At 51.9% G+C, this 21,524-nt stretch overlaps 1 protein-coding gene across 2 annotated transcripts in view; it reads left to right on the top strand.

Moving 5' to 3' along the window:
- PRRX1 (paired related homeobox 1) overlaps positions 1 to 20,903 on the top strand; it is a 71,610-nt gene extending 50,707 nt beyond the window's left edge. The window contains exons 2-5 of one of the 2 annotated variants that reach the window (XM_059412436.1): positions 5,779 to 5,954; positions 9,998 to 10,179; positions 13,916 to 13,987; positions 19,873 to 19,959. In XM_059412436.1, the coding sequence (XP_059268419.1) occupies positions 5,779 to 5,954; positions 9,998 to 10,179; positions 13,916 to 13,970 (413 nt within the window). In that variant the 3' untranslated portion in view covers positions 13,971 to 13,987; positions 19,873 to 19,959. Of the gene's footprint in view, positions 1 to 5,778; positions 5,955 to 9,997; positions 10,180 to 13,915; positions 13,988 to 19,872 lie in introns of both variants that reach the window. The other variant, XM_059412435.1, reaches the window with a different exon arrangement.
- Positions 20,904 to 21,524: the final 621 nt, after the last annotated feature.

Raw genomic sequence — 21,524 nt, forward strand, 5'->3', positions numbered from 1 at the left:
AGGACTGACACTTAACTAAAAATAAATAGTGTTATTTGCCAAGTTGACCGTAAAGAAAGAAATTTGCATGTCAAGGACCATGACGCGAAGTTCAAGGTCCGGCAGCTGCAATGTGACCAGCACTGCCCCACAGCCGGGCCTCTGTGTCGGGACTCCGTGGTGGAGGAGTTCAGCTGTGCTGTTGACAAGGCATGGGTGCTCCGTTAAACTTGGCTTTGGTCATCGTGATGCGCTAGGCTTGGTCTACACTGCAACAGCCATCCCAGTGAAATGACCCCTGTGCCATTTATCGGGCACATATTAAAAGGACACAGTCCTAATTGCAATTGGAGCTTAGTGTAACTAAAGAAACTCAAATGAATGCCGCCGCTGTATCTTGCTGCTTTTCATAGGCCTTGCAAGAAAAGCTAAGCAGTTTTTAGTGGCTTTTGCAATTACACTTCCCTTCAATTTTCCAAAGGTTGCAGGGCCCGAACCGCACAAATCCCATTAAAGTAAGTAGTTGTTGTGCAATGTAAGTTCCTTTGAACACATTCTTCAATGCCCATAAAATGATCAGCGGGCTGCTCTGGAGATCCGCTCGCCTGCCATGTTTTCAACCAAAAGGAAGAAGGCAGGCTTTGATGTGGTGGTTGGTCTCTGCTACTGAAGCTGGCGTTTTATCTTCTTGCATCAGATTTCTTTCCAAATTGATGTGACTCAGGCATACGAAACACATTTTTCTTCAGATTTTATTCCTAAAATATGTTTTTGCTGTACCTTTAAATTACATTTGGCTGACCTATTTGGAATTTCCAAGGCTTCTCCCACCAGATGCAGAGCAGAAGAGGGTCGGGGTCTTTGGGAGCTAAGGGAAGCCCGCCTGGCGAGTGCGAGGCCGTCGGGAGCTGGGGTCGCCCGTGCTACCCGGTCCCCCGTCAGAGGACCGACCTCCTCACATGGTCTTCCCCACCCAGCCTTCAGGGCAGCTTGGCAGCCAGATGTGGGGTCCCCTGTGATTGCAGCCCTGGGGACGCACAGACCTATTGTTCCCTTTACCTTGTACTTGAACGTAGGGGGCCTCCCACTGAGGACTCGGAGCGACGCTCCCATGTGTTCTCATCCGCATCCATCACAAGGGCCGTTCCTTTTAACATCTCGTTCTCACCAGTGTTTCTCCTTGTTGGAGCCGTTCCTTTATCTTGGAGCCTCTTTTCTACTATGGAACGAAAATGAAGGACGAATTTCTTCATTCACGAAGGAATCAGAACCACACAGCAACTCCCATCTCTACTAACCTGTCTGAAGAAGAGAGAGTGAAGGTTCTGTCCTCCACGGGTAAAGTTATCCAAAAACAAAAGATACCGTTAACCCAGTGATTTGCTAGAAACTGTTAAAAAGAATAATTGGGAATTCAGAAATTATTCAGCCTTCAAAACTTCAGGTGAATCACCAAAGTTCTAAGTTTCTGGGACTGCATTTATGCCACAACATGACCATGACTGTTTCAAGATTTTATTGTCTCATCATTTATCAAGAGACCCTCAGTCGTTTCCACAGGAATGTGGAGCGCACAGAGGTGACATAACATTGACTCTGAGAGAACTGAACCATCATTTTTTTAAGTGTTTGATGACACACTAAAATATATGTAGGGATTAAGAGAATGGAGTGATAGTATGGATGGAAATTACCGCAGCGTCTCAGAGGAGGTCACACTGGGACGCACCATACAAAACGGGGGTTTTGAACTGTGTCCTGAAGGGAACGGAAGTGAGCGCTAATAAGGAAGCAGAGAGAAGACGGAAAGCGGCGTTTGCTACTTCGTAAAGACCTGCTCCTGTGTGACTGATGAAGCGGAGAGGAGCGGAGGCCATGGAGAAAGAAACTTCGAGAACATTTGGATCATCTGCTCTTCCAGATGAGAGAGCTGACAGTTCTGTGACTCTTCTGGTAGGAATGACACCGCGTGACACACAGGGACCCTCTCTCTTAGACCCTCTTTGTAGAATTCATGTGGAAAAGCCTGCATTTCCTACAACATCTCCCCAGGGTCGTGGTTTCGTCTGTGCCTCTGATGCTTCACGCGCGTCACCGCGGTCACTTGCCCTGGAGGCCGCAGCGGGCTTGGCAGGGCAGGCGTCCAGCTCCGGCTCCGGCACACCGGGTCGTGATTTGCGGGAATTCTCACTTCCTTCTTCGAGCCTTCATGACGCTCCTCTGTAAAATAAGAGCGTGGAAGCCGACAGCGTCTTCGGCTTCCTGTGGTGCCAGTATTCTGGGACTCATGATTCCACGTGAAAGTACACCGGCTCACAGGGCCATTTTGCTTTTTTTTTTTTTTCAATTAGGAAATGTGGCCGTAACTGTATACTGGCAATTTACTCCATCATCCACAACACACGTAAAAATACATAATCATTCACAAAACCCACAAATGCCTCGCATCAGAAATACTACGACTTTGATAAAGTCGCACCCGCGCCCTCTGTGGTTATCCCGCAGCTCGCTGCGTCCCGCCCACGCCAGAACCCCAAAGCCTGAGACGCCCCCGATGTCCAGTTGGACACTGGTGTCCTTGGGCAGCATGTGTTAAAACCGACCTGCCCCGTGACTGGTTTTACAGGAAAGACGACCCCCTCCAACCACACACACGCGACCTCCTCCCCGTCTCTCAGCCGGCGTCCAGAATCTGCGAGAAAGGGCTTCTCACAGGCGCTGCGAACGAGGCCTTTGTAAAGCTCTGCGACCTGCACCGCTCTTCTCGGGCGCCCAGGGGCCTGGGTTGGGTCCTGTCTTCTCCCGTCTTCTGTGTTCTTGGAGGAAAACAGCTTGTGGCGGGTGAGCAAAGACAGCCGAGCCCGCGGGCTGCCGCTAGAGCTGCCGCTCGAGCTGTTCGATGCATCGTCTCGTCCCGTTAGGCCGGCGCTAGGGAGGGCGTTTGCCAGATCCAGGCTCCTCGGACCCGTTATTTGTGTGTCTTTTCTCACCTTCAGCATGACCCGGGCCAGTGTTTTCATTTGTTAAAAACAACAAGAACATTCACTGGGAAGCGTTTGCTGGCCTCGTGTCAGGTCATCCTAGCTATTTATTCTGTGTCATAAACTATAATTCTCCATTTCCCTTGCTCCCACGTCAGGGAGCTGGTGGTTTCTTGTGGACAGTCGGTGGAATCTGAGCGAACGGTGGAAGGTTTTAAAGAACTACCAAGAGGTTATGTAGCAGGTTGTAGGGCTAAGAACCAAACATAAAATATTCTTGTTCTTGATCACGGTTTGGCAGCACATAAAGAATTTAGAATGTGTGGCTCTATCAGAGAAAGACTTCTCTTTGAGGGAAACAAACCAACCGTAGGACTGGCTTAATAAGGGGTTTCCTTCATGTGAATAAACGTAATCGTCCAGGGTCTGTCTGATCGGTCTCAGTCCGGGGCAGGATGGAATCTACAGGTTTTTTCCTGAGCCGCGTTTGAGAGGAGCACGAAATGCACATTGTGCTGCCGTCAGAAAGGCCCGGATGACCTAGAGAGACTGAAGTACAAGCCATATAAAGCTAGACCGGAAGACTGGGGAAAGAGAATGGAAACCGCAGGAAAGACTCCAAATATTTAAGTACGAAGGAGAACACAGAGGTAGGGCCCCTGCTGAGCACTGTCTGACCCAGACTTTGGTTCTAGTGTGGATGTGGCTGTGGCTGGTTCTGCTGATAGGTGAACAGTGGTACAATCGGGCTGTGGGCTGGAATGTTCCAGGCCTCGATTGGTCCCCGAATTCGCACTCGTTCAACTGGCTCTCATGTCAGGATGCTGCGGAAATGACATTCTTACCGAAAGTGTCACAGCAGCTTCTTTGACGCAAGGCTCCTGGGAACACAAAGGGAACAAAGCCAGGGAGGTGGTCGACTGTGAACATGACCCTAAAACAGAAGGAGTAAGTGTCAGTTCTTCTTAGCCGGGGGAATGGAATTGGGATTATATGGGTTTTTCAGCAGAAACCCAAAAAGATAAGGACATTTCAAGTTCAACAAGCACGAGCTCTCTCCGGGTGCTTGAAACACCCCGAGGAAACGTGGGATCTCCGCTCAGCCCTCAGGGAGAAGGGGTCTCTGAGCAAAACCACTTGGAGGCCTCAGTTGTCAGGCACTGAGGGATCCGGGCTGGGGGATCCTAGATATAAGCTGCACTTTGAATCCACATCCAAATGTAGACCGTGCCCTCAGTTTGTGACAAGAATAATATTACAGCTCAGGCAGGTATCAGTTCTCTTGAGGATCCGGATTCATGCTAGTTGCTTTTACTTATTTTGTAAGTAGGCTCTGGCCCCGCTGGGAGCCCAGTGCTGGGCTTGAACTCATGTCTCTGAGATCAGGACCCGAGCTGAGATCAGGAGTCCACGCTTCAGCAACTGAGCCGGGGCTTTCTTGAGTGTGTTCTGTGTCTCTGGCCAGAGGATCAGGAGACGTCGGGTGCTGGGAAAAGACCCAGGAGCTCCTCCAGCGTGTGGAGCCGGGGCCAAGCTCCTCTCTCCGTCTGTCCCCGCTCTCGTCTGTCTGTCTCCCGCCAGGCTGGGAGTCTGCGGGGAGGGCAGCGGGAGTGGAAGTCCAGCTCCTCCGGCGGACCATGTGTCTCAGGCTCCGCACCCCTGCGTTGGACATCTCTGGGCGCAGCATGGCCTCCGCAGGTGGCCCGGCCTCCCGGGACGGCTCGCTGGGGGCGGCGGTGCCGCTGGTGTTGGCTCAGCTTCCCGCATCCATCGTTCCTGTCGGTGCCGGCTCGGGCGGGGGGTAGGGGGGGACCCACCATCCTCTCGCCTCATGCTCGGGCTGGGTGAGCCGCTTGCCAAGGTGTGTTTGGGGGAATCGACAGGAAAACAGGTGAAAACTTGGGGTCACGATTCCCCAGAGGTCCTGGGCGAGACTGTTTCAGAGATCTTGAGGTCTGGTCCCGGCCGGGGTCCTCATCCGGGGAGCCTCAGGCCCGTGCTGGCTGGGGGGCGGGTGTGGGGGCGCCTCCCTGATCTGGGCCCAGGCTTCGGCCGCCGCCCTTAGCAGAGCACTGAGCCTCGAGCACAGGAGGTAGGAATGACTCGGTGTCCCCTGGAGAACGCGTGGGGAAACGGGAATCGTCCTCACCAGTTTGAGTCACTCCGCATTCGTGGTTGGTTGGTTTTTAAGGTTTTATTTATTTGGCAGAGATCACAAGCAGGCAGAGAGGCAGGCATGGGGGCAGGGGAAGCAGGCTCCCTGCTGAGCAGAGAGCCCGATGCGGGGCTCGATCCCAGGACCCTGAGATCATGACCTGAGCCGAAGGCAGAGGCTTAACCACTGCGCCGCCCAGGCGCCCCCGGGCTCGTGACTCCGTGGGTGCGTTAACGAGAAGGAGCCAGAGTTGTGGTTTCCTTGGGAGGACCCTGTGCTGGGGATCACGAGGCGCATCAGGCAGCTCAGGCCCCCGGAACGTCCTGTCCTCCGGCATCTCCGCAGAAGCTCGGGGAACGCGGCGGCAGGGAGGTGTCCGCGGCCGCGGGGGCAGAGCCGGCGTCCGGGAGCGCGCGGTCTCCCGACGGCTGGGGCTGGTCCGGGGGTGCAGGCGGCCCAGACGGCAGGACCGCGGGGCTCGCCGGCGCCCGAACTCACGGCCCCGGGGCCCGCCGCGCCCCGCGCGCTGGGAGGGACGCTGGGCTCCAACAGGGCAGGGAGGAAGGGGGCGCGGGGCGCGGCGTCTCCCCGCGGGCGCTCCGGAGGGGGTGGCCGGGGACCCCCGCGGCCGTCGCTGCTCAGCCTCGGTTTCTCCCGCCGCAGGTGACCCGCTGAACTCGGAGGAGAAGAAGAAGCGGAAGCAGCGGCGGAACCGCACCACGTTCAACAGCAGCCAGCTGCAGGCGCTGGAGCGCGTGTTCGAGCGCACGCACTACCCCGACGCCTTCGTGCGCGAGGACCTGGCGCGCCGCGTCAACCTCACCGAGGCCCGAGTGCAGGTACCGCGGCGCCGGCCGCTCCAGGGGCCGCCGGGGGCGCGACCAGACCCGGTTCTGCGGGCAGCGGAGCCTTTTATTTGCTCTTAAGGTTTTATTCATTGATTTGCGAGAGGGCGGGCGCCGGCGGGCACCGGCGGGCGGGGGAGGCGGGGCCGAACCCCGCGTGGGCCTCGACCGCAGGCCCCGGGATCGTGGCCCCAGGGGCGGCAGGCGCTTTGCCGACGGAGCCACGGGCGTCCCCGCGCAGGATTTCCACGGACCCGCTGCGAGCCCTTCGGTGGGCGGCCGTACCCCGCTTCGGGGCGCGCCCCGCGGCTGCCGGCCCTGCGGAGCCGGCGACCCGCGTTGTTTTCCGAGCGACTGACTCGACACCACCCCCCGCACCTCATCTCCTGCTGCTGCTTTCGGGGTGACCAGACGGGCGGGCGACTTGGGGGTGCGCCCTGCCGGGAGCGGACGCGAGCGCAGCGGGAGCCGCCCGGGAGCCCGTGTAGGGGCGACTCCGTGCTCTGTGCAGGGGGAAGGCAGCGCGCGGGGCAGCGCAGGGGGCAGCGCAGGGGGCAGCGCGGCCTACGACGTCCTCGCGGGGCCGCTCGGCCGCCCTGACATCACGCGGCGGGATTCGTGACGACGACAATCGCCCCGTCGCCAGCACTTCTGGAACCCTCTGTGCCAAGTGCCGTTCTAAGGCCTTTACGTGACCTGGTCAGCGCACTCGTCAGGGCGCGGGCGGACGCCCCTCGCCTTGCAGATGTGGACACTGAGGCACAGAGAGCTTGGAGCGTCCCCCCGGCGTCGCACAGCCGGCGAGCGGCTCGGCCGGGACCTGAAAGCAGACCCAGCTCAGGCTTTCAAGCCCCAGAGGAGACGCGGAGTGAGGCGGCGTCTCCCGGCCGAGGGCTCCTTGTCCGGCTGCGTCGCTGTCGCGGCCGCAGGTGATGACCTCGGTGTCCTCCGGAGCTGGCCGCGCTGCCGGCTGACAAGGGCGGGCGCGGATCCGGCCCATCCGTCCTGTCCGCTCGAGGAAATGGTCCCAAGTGTTTGTGCTCAGTCCCGGCTTGAGGGATTTCTTTCTGCGTGTGACAGATCTCTGGACCGGCAGGACTGGGGCGAGACCCCCCAGAGCATGGAGGTGGCAACTGTGTCTGTGCCACGAGGCGCTGTATACCTCGAGGGACGCTTGAGTCGATGGAGAGGGCCCTGGAGGGTCCTTCCACCCGAGGGGAACCTTGGCCAGAGCCGCCCCATAGGGAAGCGGTGACCCCACCTTGAAGGGCCTCCCTGGGAGGAGACAGAGGTCAGCGACAGGGAAGATTGTCTAGACCCCTGCCCGCGTGGGGGCGAGGCCCTCAGCACTGCCTGGCGGTCCCTCCCTGCTGGGGTGAGAGGGACCCACGGGGTCCGCAGAGACGAGACTCCGCTGTGTCGTCCCGTCCGCCAGCCCAAGCACAGCCCCGAGGTTTGCCTTCCCGCGGCCTCTGCCCCACGCTGCCCTCCGCGGTGCTCCAAACGCGCTCTGCGCTTCCACCTGAATCCCTTCCTCTCCCTTCACACCCGCTGCCTCTTCTGTGCCCCGGGCCTTGGCCCGCCGCGGTGTAGTGAGTCATTTTAGACCCGCAGCTCCTTGAAGCGCCACTTGGACTGGCACAGAAGGGCACCCGGACAGGCCGTGCTGGCATCGTCCTTCCTTCAACGTGGAAGAGCGGCTCGTGAGCCGGTCCTGCCCCGGTACAGCGACAAACAAAGGCTTTCTTAGACGCTGAAACTACTCGCTCTTCCTGCTCTCTCACCCCACTGTGTTCTGATCCCTCTGGGGGCTGTGGGCATTTGGGATGTGAGCGGACAGAACTCTCCCTCCGCCACGTCCTTCCTCCTCCGGGAGTCCCCTTTCCGCAGTCCGCACCGCTCCCTTCCGACCTTGGCCTTTACAGCATCCGTCACAGCACGACGCGTCATGTTGAGTCGTATGTGGGCCAACTTCCCCACGAGTCTGTGAGTCCTCTCCGATGGGAGCCGTATCTTACCACTTTTGCAAAAATTCCTCCCCCCCTTTCTTTTTCCTCTTCTTTTTCTCCCCCTCGAACATCTATCAAGCACCTATTATGCTCTTGGAAATGTTTCACTTTGTGGGGATGAGTAAGACACTGGCCTGCTCCTCCAGGGCGTGGTCGGTGGGAGACCGAGACCGTAGACGGGCCTGCCACCCTGTTCGGATGCGTGAGATGATTCCTCCGCTCAAGGAATACACGAGAATTCGTGATAGACCAGAGGAAGGGACGATCAAATCTGCCCCGGGAAAAGGGGTAAAAATACACTTAAAAGAAGCACCCATTCTGTGCCACTCTCACAACAGCCCTGTGCGTATTAGTGTCCCTGGGTGGTGCGGAGGCGCTGAGGATGGCATTTTAAAGCAGCGGGGCCGGCATTTTGATCCAACTCCATCAGACTTTAGTCATGTTCTTTCCACTACGATTCTTCACAAGAAGGGGATATTAAAGTCAAATCTTGAAAAGCAAGTTGTTGGATGCCTGGACGGAGAGGGGGACTGTCACAGGCAGAGGGAGCCTTTGGTTGACTATTCAGAAGCGGGAACAACTGAACACACCCGCTAGTCCCAAGCCCGAGGCGGGAGCTGGAACACGGAGGGTCCATGCGAGAGGCCCACGAGATGCAGGATGTGGCTGGGTTGGTGGACCAAGAGCTCATTCCCGAGCAGACTCTGTTCTATGGTAAGAAGTTTCGGTTCTGTTCGGTGAGCAATGGAGAGCTGTGGATGACAGCCGATTCCATTTACATTTAAGACGATCAAGGTAACAGTAGTGCCAAGGACATATCAGCAAGAAAAGAGTGGGATGCGTGCGGACCCAGAAAGCAAGCGCGAGTCACCTTCTCTGACTTCTGCCCGGCCCTTGCACCCACACGACCCACGGGGCACTAGCCGTGTGGTGTTTTACACCAGCATTGCTCCCAGGAGCTGCGTGCTATCCCACTCCACACCACGGGATGGCTTTTTCCCGGGCCTCGTCCTGCATTTCCCGTTAATTGTACCTAAAAGATTTGTTTTGCAGTTTGTCAAAGGTACGTGCCGGTCTTTTTTACTTGAATGGGAGCTGCTATGAGCAGAAAATAAGCCTCATCTCCCTACTCCCGGCAATTAGCACAGGCTCTGGAACACGGCAGGGACCTCCAAAAGCTTTCTCGAATGAGTGAACGCCTGCATACGAATCCGTGGCTCTCTGGACGACTGGAGTGGTCACGAGCCAGATGTCCTCGAGCCCAGGAACGCAGCCGCTTCCGATCCCAGTGAACGCCAACAAATTACTTACTCTCGTCGAACCTGTTTCCTCGACTCTGAAATAGAAAAAGTAAAACCCAGTGTATGGAATGAGCAGGATCAGTAGAAGCAATGAATGCAGTACGCTTCTGGAAGTTTCTAGCCCTGACAGCTCTGGATAAATGAGAGGTGTGCCGCGAGCGGGGACGGGTCCTCTCGCTGTAACTTCCTGCCCCTGCCCTGGTGCTCTTCACAAGGCCCCAGTAAACCACTTGCTTCGTAGATTCTTGCCGCAGGCACCAGTGGATCTGGACACGGAGAACTTTCTTTAAATGTCCAATAAGCATTTCAAAAGCATATGATATTTTCACATTTTGGAGAATTCTGAAAAAGACTTCTAAAAAAGCCAGTCTCCATGGTCTAGCGAGGTTTTTCTCTTTTCCTTGGTTACAAAGCAACAAGGGTTATAGACCACATTTTGCTGCCTCGTGGGTTGGTCTTGGATCTCCTCTTTGGGGGGTGGTGATGGAGGCCCCGCAGGGGCCTGTCGTGATCGTCTCTGATAGGAGGGCGGTGAGCTCACGCGGCCGCCAGGGAAGGACTGTGGCATCTTTGTATCGCTCTGGGAAGAGGGCTGTACCTGACCCGTCTCTTCCCTGGGGAGGCGTTAGAGGGTAACCTTGGCCAGGCCGTTGGCGTGATTCGCGTAACCTCCTCTTCTTTGTTTCCCTCTCCCCGCTGTGCTCTGCTCCTCCCCACACTCTGCCAGGTGTGGTTTCAGAACCGAAGAGCCAAATTCCGCAGGAACGAGAGAGCCATGCTGGCCAACAAAAACGCTTCCCTCCTCAAATCCTACTCAGGGGACGTGACTGCTGTGGAGCAGCCCATCGTGCCTCGTCCTGCTCCACGACCCACCGACTATCTCTCCTGGGGGACGGCCTCTCCGTACAGGTGAATGGTGGGCCCGCCCCCCCTTGCTCCACTTCCACACGTTTCTCAGCGGTCGGTCACACTCAGCTGCTGGTGCGGCCGGCTGACATTTCTTACTGGGTTACCCTCTTCAGAGACATTCAACTTGCTGACACCCCCAGATTTTCACGGGAGATTACTAGTTGCCCCAGGAGCAGGGTTTGGGGCAGAAGAGAGAGGGACGGGCCATCAGCAATCTCCTCTTGGACTCAGGAACTCTTGCAAAGGTTTCAAAGATGGGGAAGAATCTAAAAGAAAAGATCATTAAGCTTTGCCCAGAGTCCCTCTTGCGACCATTCAGGAACAAAACTTGACGCCACTTCCAAATTTAAGATAGATGGGTTTCATTACACTGAAGGAGAAATTTAACTCGTAAGGCTCCAAGTGTAGGCTCAAAGGTGAACGTTATGGTAAAACTGATTTGGAATTAAAAGACAAGAAGAAGATGAAAAGGAAGGGAGGGAGGAGCGAGAGAGACACAGAGAGACAGAGCCAGAGAGGGAGGAAGGGCCACCCCCAGCCGTTCTGACCACGCTCATGGCCACGGTCCCTGGTCAGCGGGTGGGGATGGTTTATGATCCAAAATACCTTCCTGTTCTACTGCGAATTCTCACTTCTCTGGAGTGCTTTGGGGGCCAGTTTGTCCGTGTGGGGTTTTTAAAAGATAAAAACAATGTGTGATTCACACTAAACTTTTATATTAAAAAGGTGAAAATTTTTCAAGAAGTAAGTAACAGAGTACTATTTCAATTTCTTGGAAAGACTTTTAACCTCCATTTATTATGCTGTTCCCATAACACAGATTAATTTAGCCCAAGGGAAGTTGAACCTAAGCATTGTTACTGTTCTTAAGTGCCTTTCTTTGAACCTAAGCCTGAGTACTCTTAGACCCAGGGTCAAGGCTGCGTGTTCTCTCTGGCCAGCTGCAGTGGAGAAGTGTTCACAAATTCATTTATGTCTTTATTTGCCTTTTTATTGTGAAGGTTAATCAACGCTTTAAAGAGCGGCCTTAAACTAATTATAGGAGATGATCCCCCAGCTGAAGTTCAGCTCCTAACGTGAAAAGCCATGTCCGTGAAATGTAAATACTTCTCAGAATCGGTTTTAATCAAAGCGAAGGCCTCACCTCATTGTTCTTCCTGTTCCACACCGATTCCTTAAAAGAAATGCCACAGTTGTGTTTGGATTTTTTTTAATCCCCCATGGTGCAATTAGCCTGAATTATGTTGGTTTTAGCACTTAGAGACCCCATACCTGGGAAACTGGAAATGTCTCCAGCTCTCAGATATAGTAAGCCTTGCTGATTTCAAACGATCAGTCCTATCTCTATGTCCGATTTAAAATGTAGACTCTTTTCCCATTGGAAAACTTACTAAAACCACATCTTGAAGACCATTGTGAAATCACGTATCTTTTAATATTTTAAAGAAGTAGAAGACCGCTTTGTTTGTCTGATCATTATTGATAGCTCACAGACTCATTCAGTGGCTTGGGAATGGATGTGGTTCAACATTAATGTTTTAAGGTCTCTGGTTTGAATTTGGTCCTGACCAGGAAGTCCTGCTCCTTTCCCTACCTGGGTCCCAGTTAGGAACGCTTCACACCGGCTCTCAGCCATCCAGATGGCTGCCGCGTAGTCCTTGGCAGCCTGAGAGAGAGTCTGAGGGCACCACACTGCGGGGGTGAGGCTGAGCGCCTCCCCGAGTTAGTGCTGGACCAGACCACCCGCCCCTACGTGGGGGTCACGCCCCAGCGCCCGCGTCACACGCGTGTGGTACATGGGCGTCATGCTGCGATCACCAACATGCAATCGGTGTGTGCCTTTTTGGGAAATGTCCTACTTTATTTTAAAAGATTTATGTAGAAATACTAGATACATTTTTTAAGAAGCATTCATAATGCCACCATCTTGATATAACTCGTTTATTTTTGCAATTAAGAGTTCAGTATTTTATATAGTGTAGCCTTAGTGTACATATCTTGTATTCTGCTGTTTTCATTTAAAAATCATAGAAGCTAGTGCTTTTGACTCATTTCATGGTATACTTTTATATAGTTGTTTCTCTTAGATACAGAGTTTGTAAAAAAAATAATTAAAAATCGCATAGGATCTGATTGTTCATATTCTGTAGGAAGAATAAATTAATCTCCAGATAGAAGTAGAAGAATGATGGTTTAAAACACTAATTTAATCAATATCAATGTTTTTGACCCAATGTTGACTGAAGTGTTTATATTTTGGTTAATTTCTAAAAGTGGCAAGGCTATTCTGTTACTCGGGAGATTTTTCTGCTCTGTTTAGGACCAAAATACATTATGGTTCCACAATTTGAAGCTTGGTAGGAAATGTGTCTTGTTTAGGAAACATAAAACAGAAACAAGTGTTGAAAAGCAAAGGAAATGAGAGACCTTTTGTGTTATAAAAAAAATTAACTGGCTATTTCTGTTGGTACATTGATGTCAAGTTAGTTATCTCACATGTGACATTCATTAAAAGGCATTTCTTTTGGTTAATCCTTGGAACGCTCCTGTGTGCTAGCTCCATCCTTGCTCTGGTTCCAAAGAAGAAACTGAACACTTGCCCAAGTGTAAGCCTTCAGCCAGCAGAGTAAGACCCGGTGCCCGTGGTGCCTGTGTCTGTCTGTCCAGCATACTAGGCCACGTCACCATGTTCTCATTCAGATTCAGGCTTCCATTACACTGAATGCAGTAAAAAGAGTAAGACCGGGAAACTGTAAACATGCCCTTTGATTCAGTGTCTGTCTCAGATCAGGGCTGCATGCGTGCAACTGAGGGCCGCCTTCTGGGGTGTGTGAGCATCCCCTGAAGGGCTGATGTGGCTTGGTCATGCGACCAGGCAAGAGCGAGCGGTTCTGCCAGAAAGGATGGCTCACTGGCTTCCACCGCTCTCCCCTGGAAGAGGAGGGGAGGGAACCAAGACTCAAAGCAATCGTTTGCATGTGGTCAGAATCATGGGATGGGAGAGAGCCAACACATTTTTTTTCTGGGTGTCTTTTATATCCAGCATGGTGGCCGTATAATTTATCGTCCAAGCTGGGGCGCTTCGGAAAGTGAAAGGGGAGTGCTATTAATAATGACACCAGAGAAACAGGCGTCACTGGGGACATATGGTTCCCCCTATTTATAGCACGACATGGCCCCGTCCGTTCCCTCGAGCACGTTATGGGTGATGACGTCAGGCAGGCAACTGAACCACCAGGAGGAGCAAAGCGTCCTCCGACACAGACGCTGCTGTGCCGGCAGGTGTCTGCTGCATCTACCCATCGCCCGTGGGGGGAAGCCGGGTTTTGGCACACGCGCCCACTGCTTAGATCAGAACTGGGCAAGGGAGGGCGCACACGGCACCGGAGGTAGTAAGTCCAACAAATCGCGTGGGGGCTTCAACTCCTGGGGAGCAGTGACCAACCAAATCCTAGACTTTGACCTGTTATTCCAGATGAGGTAGTCGAGAAGCTTCTCCCCAGAGACATCCTTTCCTATGGGAGCTGGAGAATGGCCTGGATCATCAGTGCCACTTCCCGAGGGAGGACTGGGCTTCCCAGAAAACTAGTCACAGGCGAGAGAGCGGCCCGCTGTCCCTGCCCACGGCTCCCCTCCCTGTCCTGCTCCTCCTCCCCGTCTGATCGTGGTCATGGTGCTGCCTGACATCCACTGAACGCATTTGGCTCATTTCTCCCTTTCACGCTTTCAAAAATAGATCCTCGTCCCTCCCAAGATGTTGTTTACACGAGGGGCTTCATAACGGATTCTAACGGAAGACACTGAAAAGGTAACTTGTCAGAGGGGGACGAGGGTGGCTGCTGGGGGTAGGGTTTAAGTGGGAACGAAGTGTGTTCGAGAAAGCGGGTCTTGGCAGTTTTTAGCAACGCCACCAGGGAAGTCCTCAAGTGGGGATACGATGGGGAAGCAGAGCCGCGGGCGTATGTGTCCTTGGAGTTAAGGGGAGTCGCACAGCCGAGAGCAGGGCTCCTCCGAGATTACTGAGCACGGGAGTCTCCTGGGATCAGGCTGCAGTGCAGACGCGTTCTGTACGTCTGGCTCAGGACTCGGCTGCGTCTCTAACCTGCTCTCCCGTGGTACTGAGGCTACGACCCCAGGAGTAGGGGACTCTAGGATATGGGGCAGGGGTCAGAAGAACCGTGTTCTTGTCCTGGCTCCGGCCACTCCGCAGGCCATCAGCCGGGTTGTCAGGCTCTCATGCAGCCTTAGGGCCGAGCGAGTGGCGTCTGCCTTCTCCACACCTCCCAGGGCGTCCGAGTCCCGGTCGCCGACGTGCATGTGAAAGAAGCGACACGAAAGTCCTCGAGACGAGAGAGAGATGCAGGCCCCGTGTGTAAAATGTTCCTAGGAGGGGAAGTTAGATACGGCAGAAGGATCGTGAGCGAACAGTGCACGCCAAGGCTAATGCAGAAAATCAGCTTCTGAATTTCAGAAATGCTTATTTAATCACAAAGGATCACCTCCAGAAGGATTTATGGGGTCTCTCTTTAAAGGTAAACGTCCACAGGAGAGCGGGTATGGCGTGGGCTTAGGTAGAGCGGGTATACCTGGTTCTCGCACTGCAAAAGCCGCAGCTGGAGCCTGGCCTCCGACCGCCAGCATCACCGCGCCGCAGCGGCCTCGCGCCCACCGCCTTTAGAAAAACCCCAATAAGCTGGTGAAACCTCAGGGTCTCAGGATGACACCCAGACTGCTCGGGCCGACAGATTTGTCTTTGGGGGGGAATTTTCAACAGCTTGTCATCATCTGTCCGAGAGGGCCAAAGAGAAAACGAAGTTGCGTTGAAAACAGAGGCAGGCGCTATTTTCCCCCAAGTGTTTGGTGGATCTGTGGGGCATTTCGAAAAGCAGAGGGGCAGGTGCCTGTAAGTCTCCTGGTTTAGAATCATCCCATATATAGAATTCTCCACGCTTCCTTGGTGTTTGGCAGCGATCTGAACACGCTCCTCCTCCCGACAACCTTCCGGGGTAGGTTGAAATGATCAAAAATGATCTGTCCCCAGTGCAAGTGGAGCCGACCCCCGCCGCAGTTAGCATTCTGCCGTCTGTGGCTGATCTCCATCTGTTAAGAATCTCCAAACAAGGAGATGGAAAGATTTCAAGCTTGCTTAAATGTGTCAGCTCCGTCCACGTCCCGGCGCAGAGCTGCTGGATCAACAGATGGGACTCAAGCATTTCTGTTCCATCTCCGCTTCCGCAGTGCACTTCACTTGGCAGAGCAGTTTCTCGGTCACAGACACAAAGAACCGACATTCTTCAAAACTCAAGAGAAAAGATGCTTTCGCCAAACCCTATTAACCCAGTTCCTGTGCTCAGCTCATATCCATGTCCTGTTAGAGAGGCAGGTGGCTCTTAGAAGGCAGGACCAGCGGGCCGGACCTGTCGGTGCCGCTAAGCTCTTGACATTACCACGTGCGTCATCGATAGGGATCACTTAGTCTGTGTCTCACTTTCTGATCCCGGCAAGTGTCCTCTTGTGTAGGAACGAGTGCTCGCTTCACATTTTGAACGGTCCTATAAAATTGGTCGAAAATACCTAATTAACCCTCTTTGGTTTCGTCTTGGGAGAAAACGTTTCAAGATCCTCTCTCTCTGCCTAACATAGACCTTTGTAAGTTTTGGTGGCCTGGGAAACAGGTGGTCACAACAGTCTTTCGCACTGGCGGCCAGCCAAGGCACTCACGTCTGTTGTCACTTTGGGAAGTGGGTCCTCTCCAACTTACTTTTCATGCTCTCTTTAAAGCATGACTAAGCGGCTCTAGAGTACCCACTCATTAATTCTGTCTTCTCTGACCTGTCACACGTCTCGCTTGTCACTGGTGTGTCAACGGACTGCCCGCTCCTTGCCTCCATGGCTCTTTCAGTGCAAGTCGAGGAACTAGAACCATGTCGAACTACCAGACGGAGCACAGACTTGTAATTCTTTAGTGCAGGCGCTATTCCAAACCCTGGTTAGTCGTCTATGAAGTAAGACGGGCTCTGTTCTTGTGTCCTACTTCTTAGAGCTGTGCAATGTGCTAGACTAAGTTGGATCCATTTTTGAAAATTTATAATTTCCTAAACATTTACCAAGGGCAAATGTTATCATTTGTTGTGCTCCTAGGAAACTGCAAAACTCATTCATTGAGAGCAGCTGCTGTTCTAATCTTCATGCCCCACTAACTTGAGGGCTACCTACAAAGCATCACACAGGGTCATGAATGCAGTGATACCCTTACAACAGCACCACAGTACAATCGGACAAGGGTACTTTCTCGACTCTAGAAACTCAGGCTTCCATTTAGGGGAAAGTGTCCCGGTGAAAATCCAATTTCCTGTGCAATATATAACTAATTTGCATTGATTTGGTTTTGAGATGGAAAATGGATTATTTTCTGGACACATTTGAGAGGGAAATCTCAGTATTTCCAAAAGATGTGTTACCATATGAAGTCTTCAGACTAGAATATCAGATGAAATTAGTCAACTACAAAGCAGCTCTATAAAAATTGTCTGTAAAATAGATAATATTGAAGTCAAAGCTATAGTAGACGTTTTTAGAAAACAGCGATGATGTCTTCTGTAAACAAAAACAACCCCCAAGGGTTCCAGTCCCCTTTGTCTACTATGGAAAATGGACTCGATCTCTGACCATCAAAAAAAGAGAAAACCGGGATGCCTGGGTGGCTCAGTGGGTTAAACCTCTGCCTTCGGCTCAGGTCATGGTCTCAGGGTCCTGGGATCGAGCCCTGCATTGGGCTCTCTGCTCAGTGGGGAGCCTGCTTTCCCCTCTTTCTCTGCCTGCCTCTCTGCTTACTTGTGGTCTCTCTCTGTGTGTCAAATAAATAAATAAAAATCTTTTTTAAAAAAAGGAGAAAATCTCTATGAAATAGGACTTTGCTTGCCTAGAGCCTCAAAGGAAAATGGAATCTCAAGAGAATTAGGTCAAGTACTTGAAAGAGTGATACTCCACGACCATCCACAATTTACCATCAGAGAATTTTTTCTTTATGCTCTCTCATAAAATTTTAGCCTTCTGTTTCCAGGAGCCGTTCAATTTTATTCTGTTTAACCAATAACATAGATAATGTGCCATTTCAGTTCCTCTCTTATGCATTTTAAATGGTACTATGGACCATCTTCAGGATTTAATTCTCTAACTAAAACCTGGCTAAGAAAGGTGCTGGGTTCATTTCATGATCTGTAACTTAGAAGCATTTCCCAAACCCAGTGGTCTCTTATCCTAACAAATGACATCTTTGATTTCCTTGAAACCTTGGGTTTCAGTATATACTAGCAATTTTTTGAATGTAGGATTTATGGGTTTGTATACATTTCTGGTAGTGCCTTGAATGGAAGCAAGTAATTCATACAGAAAATGAGAGTACTATATGGGTTTCAAAAATAAATGAAAATTTTTGGTGTATCACTAAACAAAACAAAACAAAACAAAACAAAACAAAAGAAACAAAAAAAACGTATCCTATTTTAACAGGGTTTCTGATCATTTACCTCACTCCTAATTGAAACCTGTCTTAACTGGGGACTCTTTTTCTGCTCTGTTGGTAGACAGCAGGAAAGTGATAGTCTGTTGTTAGATCTGTACTAATCTAATATTTGTTCATTTTTTAAAGATATTTTTGATGGATCAAGAATGTGTAGTCATTGGCCCTGGCTTTTGTCCCATTCCTTTGATCGTGCTCATTCTGTCAAGAGAGCAAATGTAATAGGAAGGACTACTTCCTAATGATAAAAGAATATTGGTGAATTTTTTAAAAAGATTTTATTTTTTTGAGAGAAAGTGTGAGTGAGAAAGAGAGAGCTCAAGCGGGGGGAGGGGCAGAGGGAGAGGGAGAAGCCGCGCAGAGCAGGGAACCTGACGTGGGGCTCCATCCGAGGACCCGGGGATCATGACCTGAGCCGAAGGCAGCGGCTTTAACCTCCTGAGCCACCCAGGCGCCCCTGGTAAGACAGTTTTGAAAACCCATCACTCCCAGCAGGAGGCCGAGGAGACCACGGACACTGAGCAGGAGTCATTTCCTCACAGGAGATCTCTCAGCTCTGTATTCGCCACACACTTTCTTGAGCGTCGACACGTGCCAGCTACGAGGTTAGCTCCGCCCGAGGATACAGTGGTGGACGGGGTCAGATGTGGGGTCGGATCTGTGCGCTTACAGTGAGGCACTGACGTAAGTGCGGAAAGGGAACTTACTGGGTGCCCTCGGAGAACCCAGCTGTGCACAGACGGTTGAGGGCTTCTCCCCGGATATGGGTAAGAGTGAAGCAGGTGAAAATGAGATGGAAGAACGTAGAATTCTCTTGGAACAGTACGGAGTCTCCCTTTTTCTGCCTTAAGACACACACACACACACACACACACCAGCGCTTATAAGAATTTTAAATTAAGGATGTGTGTTTCTGGAGAGACCTAGTGATCTGGGACTAATTATACTTCATGAACTGAATTTTCCTGGGCTAACTGCTAGTAAGTGAGCTGAAACAGGGCTATTGTGAGTCTTGACCGTAAGTCTCAATGTATGGTCTCCCGAACAGGGACGCCCGGCACAGGCGGTCTATTTGGAGAGCAGCTTTACTTGTCTCTGTCTCTGGTCTGTCACTTGATCCCCAGAACCACCAACTCCCGTGTGGCTGGTCGATCGCCCCGGAGTGCAGTCAGCAGTGGAGCTCCCGGAGTCCCATTTATAGTCTAGCTCATTCCAGGCCTCCGTTGAAAGGGATTTTGCTAATGTTAGAAACAACTAGAAACATTTTCATTTAACTAGAACGAGTTCCCTTTTAACTGTTTAGTAGACAGTAAAGAATAATTTGCTTCCAAGTCTGAGAGACCCTTACTTTTTCCTTTAAAAGAAATTCATGGATTCCATTCACAGAAAACCACCAAGTGCCCATTTCTGTCCAGCTGCTTTTCTGGGTCTCAGTTACCATCTCTGACCATGAGAAACAACTTCAGGTTTCTCTCAGGAATAAGGACAAAGAGAGAAAGTTCTCTCTGAGGCCAGGAATCCTGAACCTGGACAGGGCCTTTGCTCGTTCATGTAGGGGATTTAAACAGTTCCCAAATAACTAACCTAAAGGCATCCTGAGCTACTCAAGTCCTCTTGGGAAGAAGCTACAAAGTCAAGGCCGGTCGGACAGGAAGCTGCGGCAGCACCTGGTGCTCCGGGCCGCGGGGTCAGGGACGGGGGCTCTGCTGCTCCAGCAGCTCCCGGCGCGGCCCCGCCGACGGCCCGCAGTGTGGTGGGCGCGGGGTGACGAGGCCACGGTGCCCGCCCCCCCCAGACGCCGCGTGTGTCGCTCCCGGCTCCAGGGGCTGTGACAGATGCAGAGAGGCCACCGGCCGGGAGACGTCCCGCTTTTCCGCAGAAGCAGCTTTCTCCTCTCGGCCCAGAAGTCCACTATGCCTCACTGTGTCCCACACGGCAGGTCCCTCTGCCCGCCCTGTCCCCGCTCTCCCCTGCCCTTCCGGACGCTGCCAGCCTTGCCCGCGTGCCCTAGACCCATGCAGATCCGGGGCTGATAGAGACCTCAGAGGTCGCCCGTGCAGCCCGCCGCCGCGCCCGCCCTGTGCCGAGACTCGTGTCTTCCCGGGGCGCCGACTGCGGCTTCGTGAAACTAATGCCTGTTGTTCTCCCTGCTCTCTCCTTTGCCCCTACAGCGCCATGGCTACTTACTCTGCCACATGTGCCAACACTAGCCCTGCACAGGGCATCCACATGGCCAACAGCATTGCCAACCTGAGACTGAAGGCCAAGGAATATAGTTTACAGAGGAACCAGGTGCCAACAGTCAACTGAGGAGAAAAAAACCATTAAACAGGCCTACGAAGAAATCAAACACCATAAGACACCTTTCCTGCTCTGTCATTTCTTCATCTGTTGGGGAAAAAATAAATAAAACAAACAAACAAACAAAAAACCTGAACTCAAACATTGGGACCATGGCAGAGAAAAGCCGGAGAGGAGCAAAATGAAAATTAGTTCACCAGTGTTTCTCCGCCCTCCGGGGTACCGCCACCACCACGTGCTTCTGCGTGTGTTGATTTTGTTTTTCCTTCTCCTCGTGTGCTTTGCTTTAATATACTCCAAGCTTCTTCAGTTAGGTTCAGCCCACCCACCCCCATGGCCGTATGAGTTTCAAAACAAAACAAAAAAACTAGAGCAGCCAAAGAAACCACATATACATTCAGAGTCATTGTCTAGCATCTCCTCATGACCTGTTTGAACCACAGTGCCTTGCCCCTATCTTTCTTCCCAGTTCTCTGTATAAAAGCTCTAGGAGCTTCTGAGAAGCCAAAGTCTCTCTGAAAAATCTGTGCCAGACACGATTTCCTGTCTTGTGGTCTCCATCTCTGTCGGTCATGGTAAGGTCTTCCCATCAGCTACTGTTCAGAAAGCAATTATGTACAACATCTGGTCACTGGCTTGTGTCTGGCTAATTCTGAGCTCTAAGCTGTAGATCGAAGCTCTCCTTATCAGCTAGAGATTTAAGCTCTAAGCTATAGATGATGATATCGCCATCACCACCACCCCTGACCCCCATCCAGGCAATCAGCCATCGTAAGTCAAAGGTATTTGTTGTTTTTGAATGGTTGTCATGGGCTTGACATTGGAGAGAGGGAGAGAGATTTCTTTAGGAAAACAAAGACTGAGTTGTGAAAGGCATGGCCTACATCTCTTTAGTGCCTTAAGGATAGTCAGATGCACACTTATATATATACTGTATATATTTATATATTTTATGTATATATATCTAAAATATTCTTGCAAGCTTGAGTTTGCAGTTTCTCGAACACTACCAAAAGCACATCTCACACCATCACCACTGTCCTTGATCTCTACAGTGATGTTTTGGGGGATCTCACTTCCTTTCTTTCTTGACACAAAGTTCTCATCAAGGCCACAGAGCACTTCACAGGGCATCTGTTTCAGAACAGGTCGCATTTTCACATTTGAGCTTTGAATAAATTAGAGCCTATTCGAGGCTGTAAAAATGTTCTTGAGTTTGAAGACCGCTCTGGTGGAACAGGAGTATATCCTGACACGTCATGGGGATCACATTTAGAGGAGGGAAAGCCATGTTGCCATCTGCCCCTTCTCCACTCAGCAGGAATCTGAAAGACACATGTTTGAATGGAATCCTTAATGTCTTGTCTAAATTCCAAAACTTTAAGAGGCGACTGTGGGCTATTCTTTTACTAATATTTTGAAATAAAGTTTAGTGCCTAGGGCTGCGAGCCAGGACTGACCTGTCTTTGTTTCTTTCTTTTTGTCTCCAGCTGTGCTTTTGTAACTTGTCGGGTGGACAAGA

This window comes from Mustela nigripes, chromosome 10, assembly GCF_022355385.1.
Source record: "Mustela nigripes isolate SB6536 chromosome 10, MUSNIG.SB6536, whole genome shotgun sequence".
Taxonomy (NCBI): domain Eukaryota; kingdom Metazoa; phylum Chordata; class Mammalia; order Carnivora; family Mustelidae; genus Mustela; species Mustela nigripes.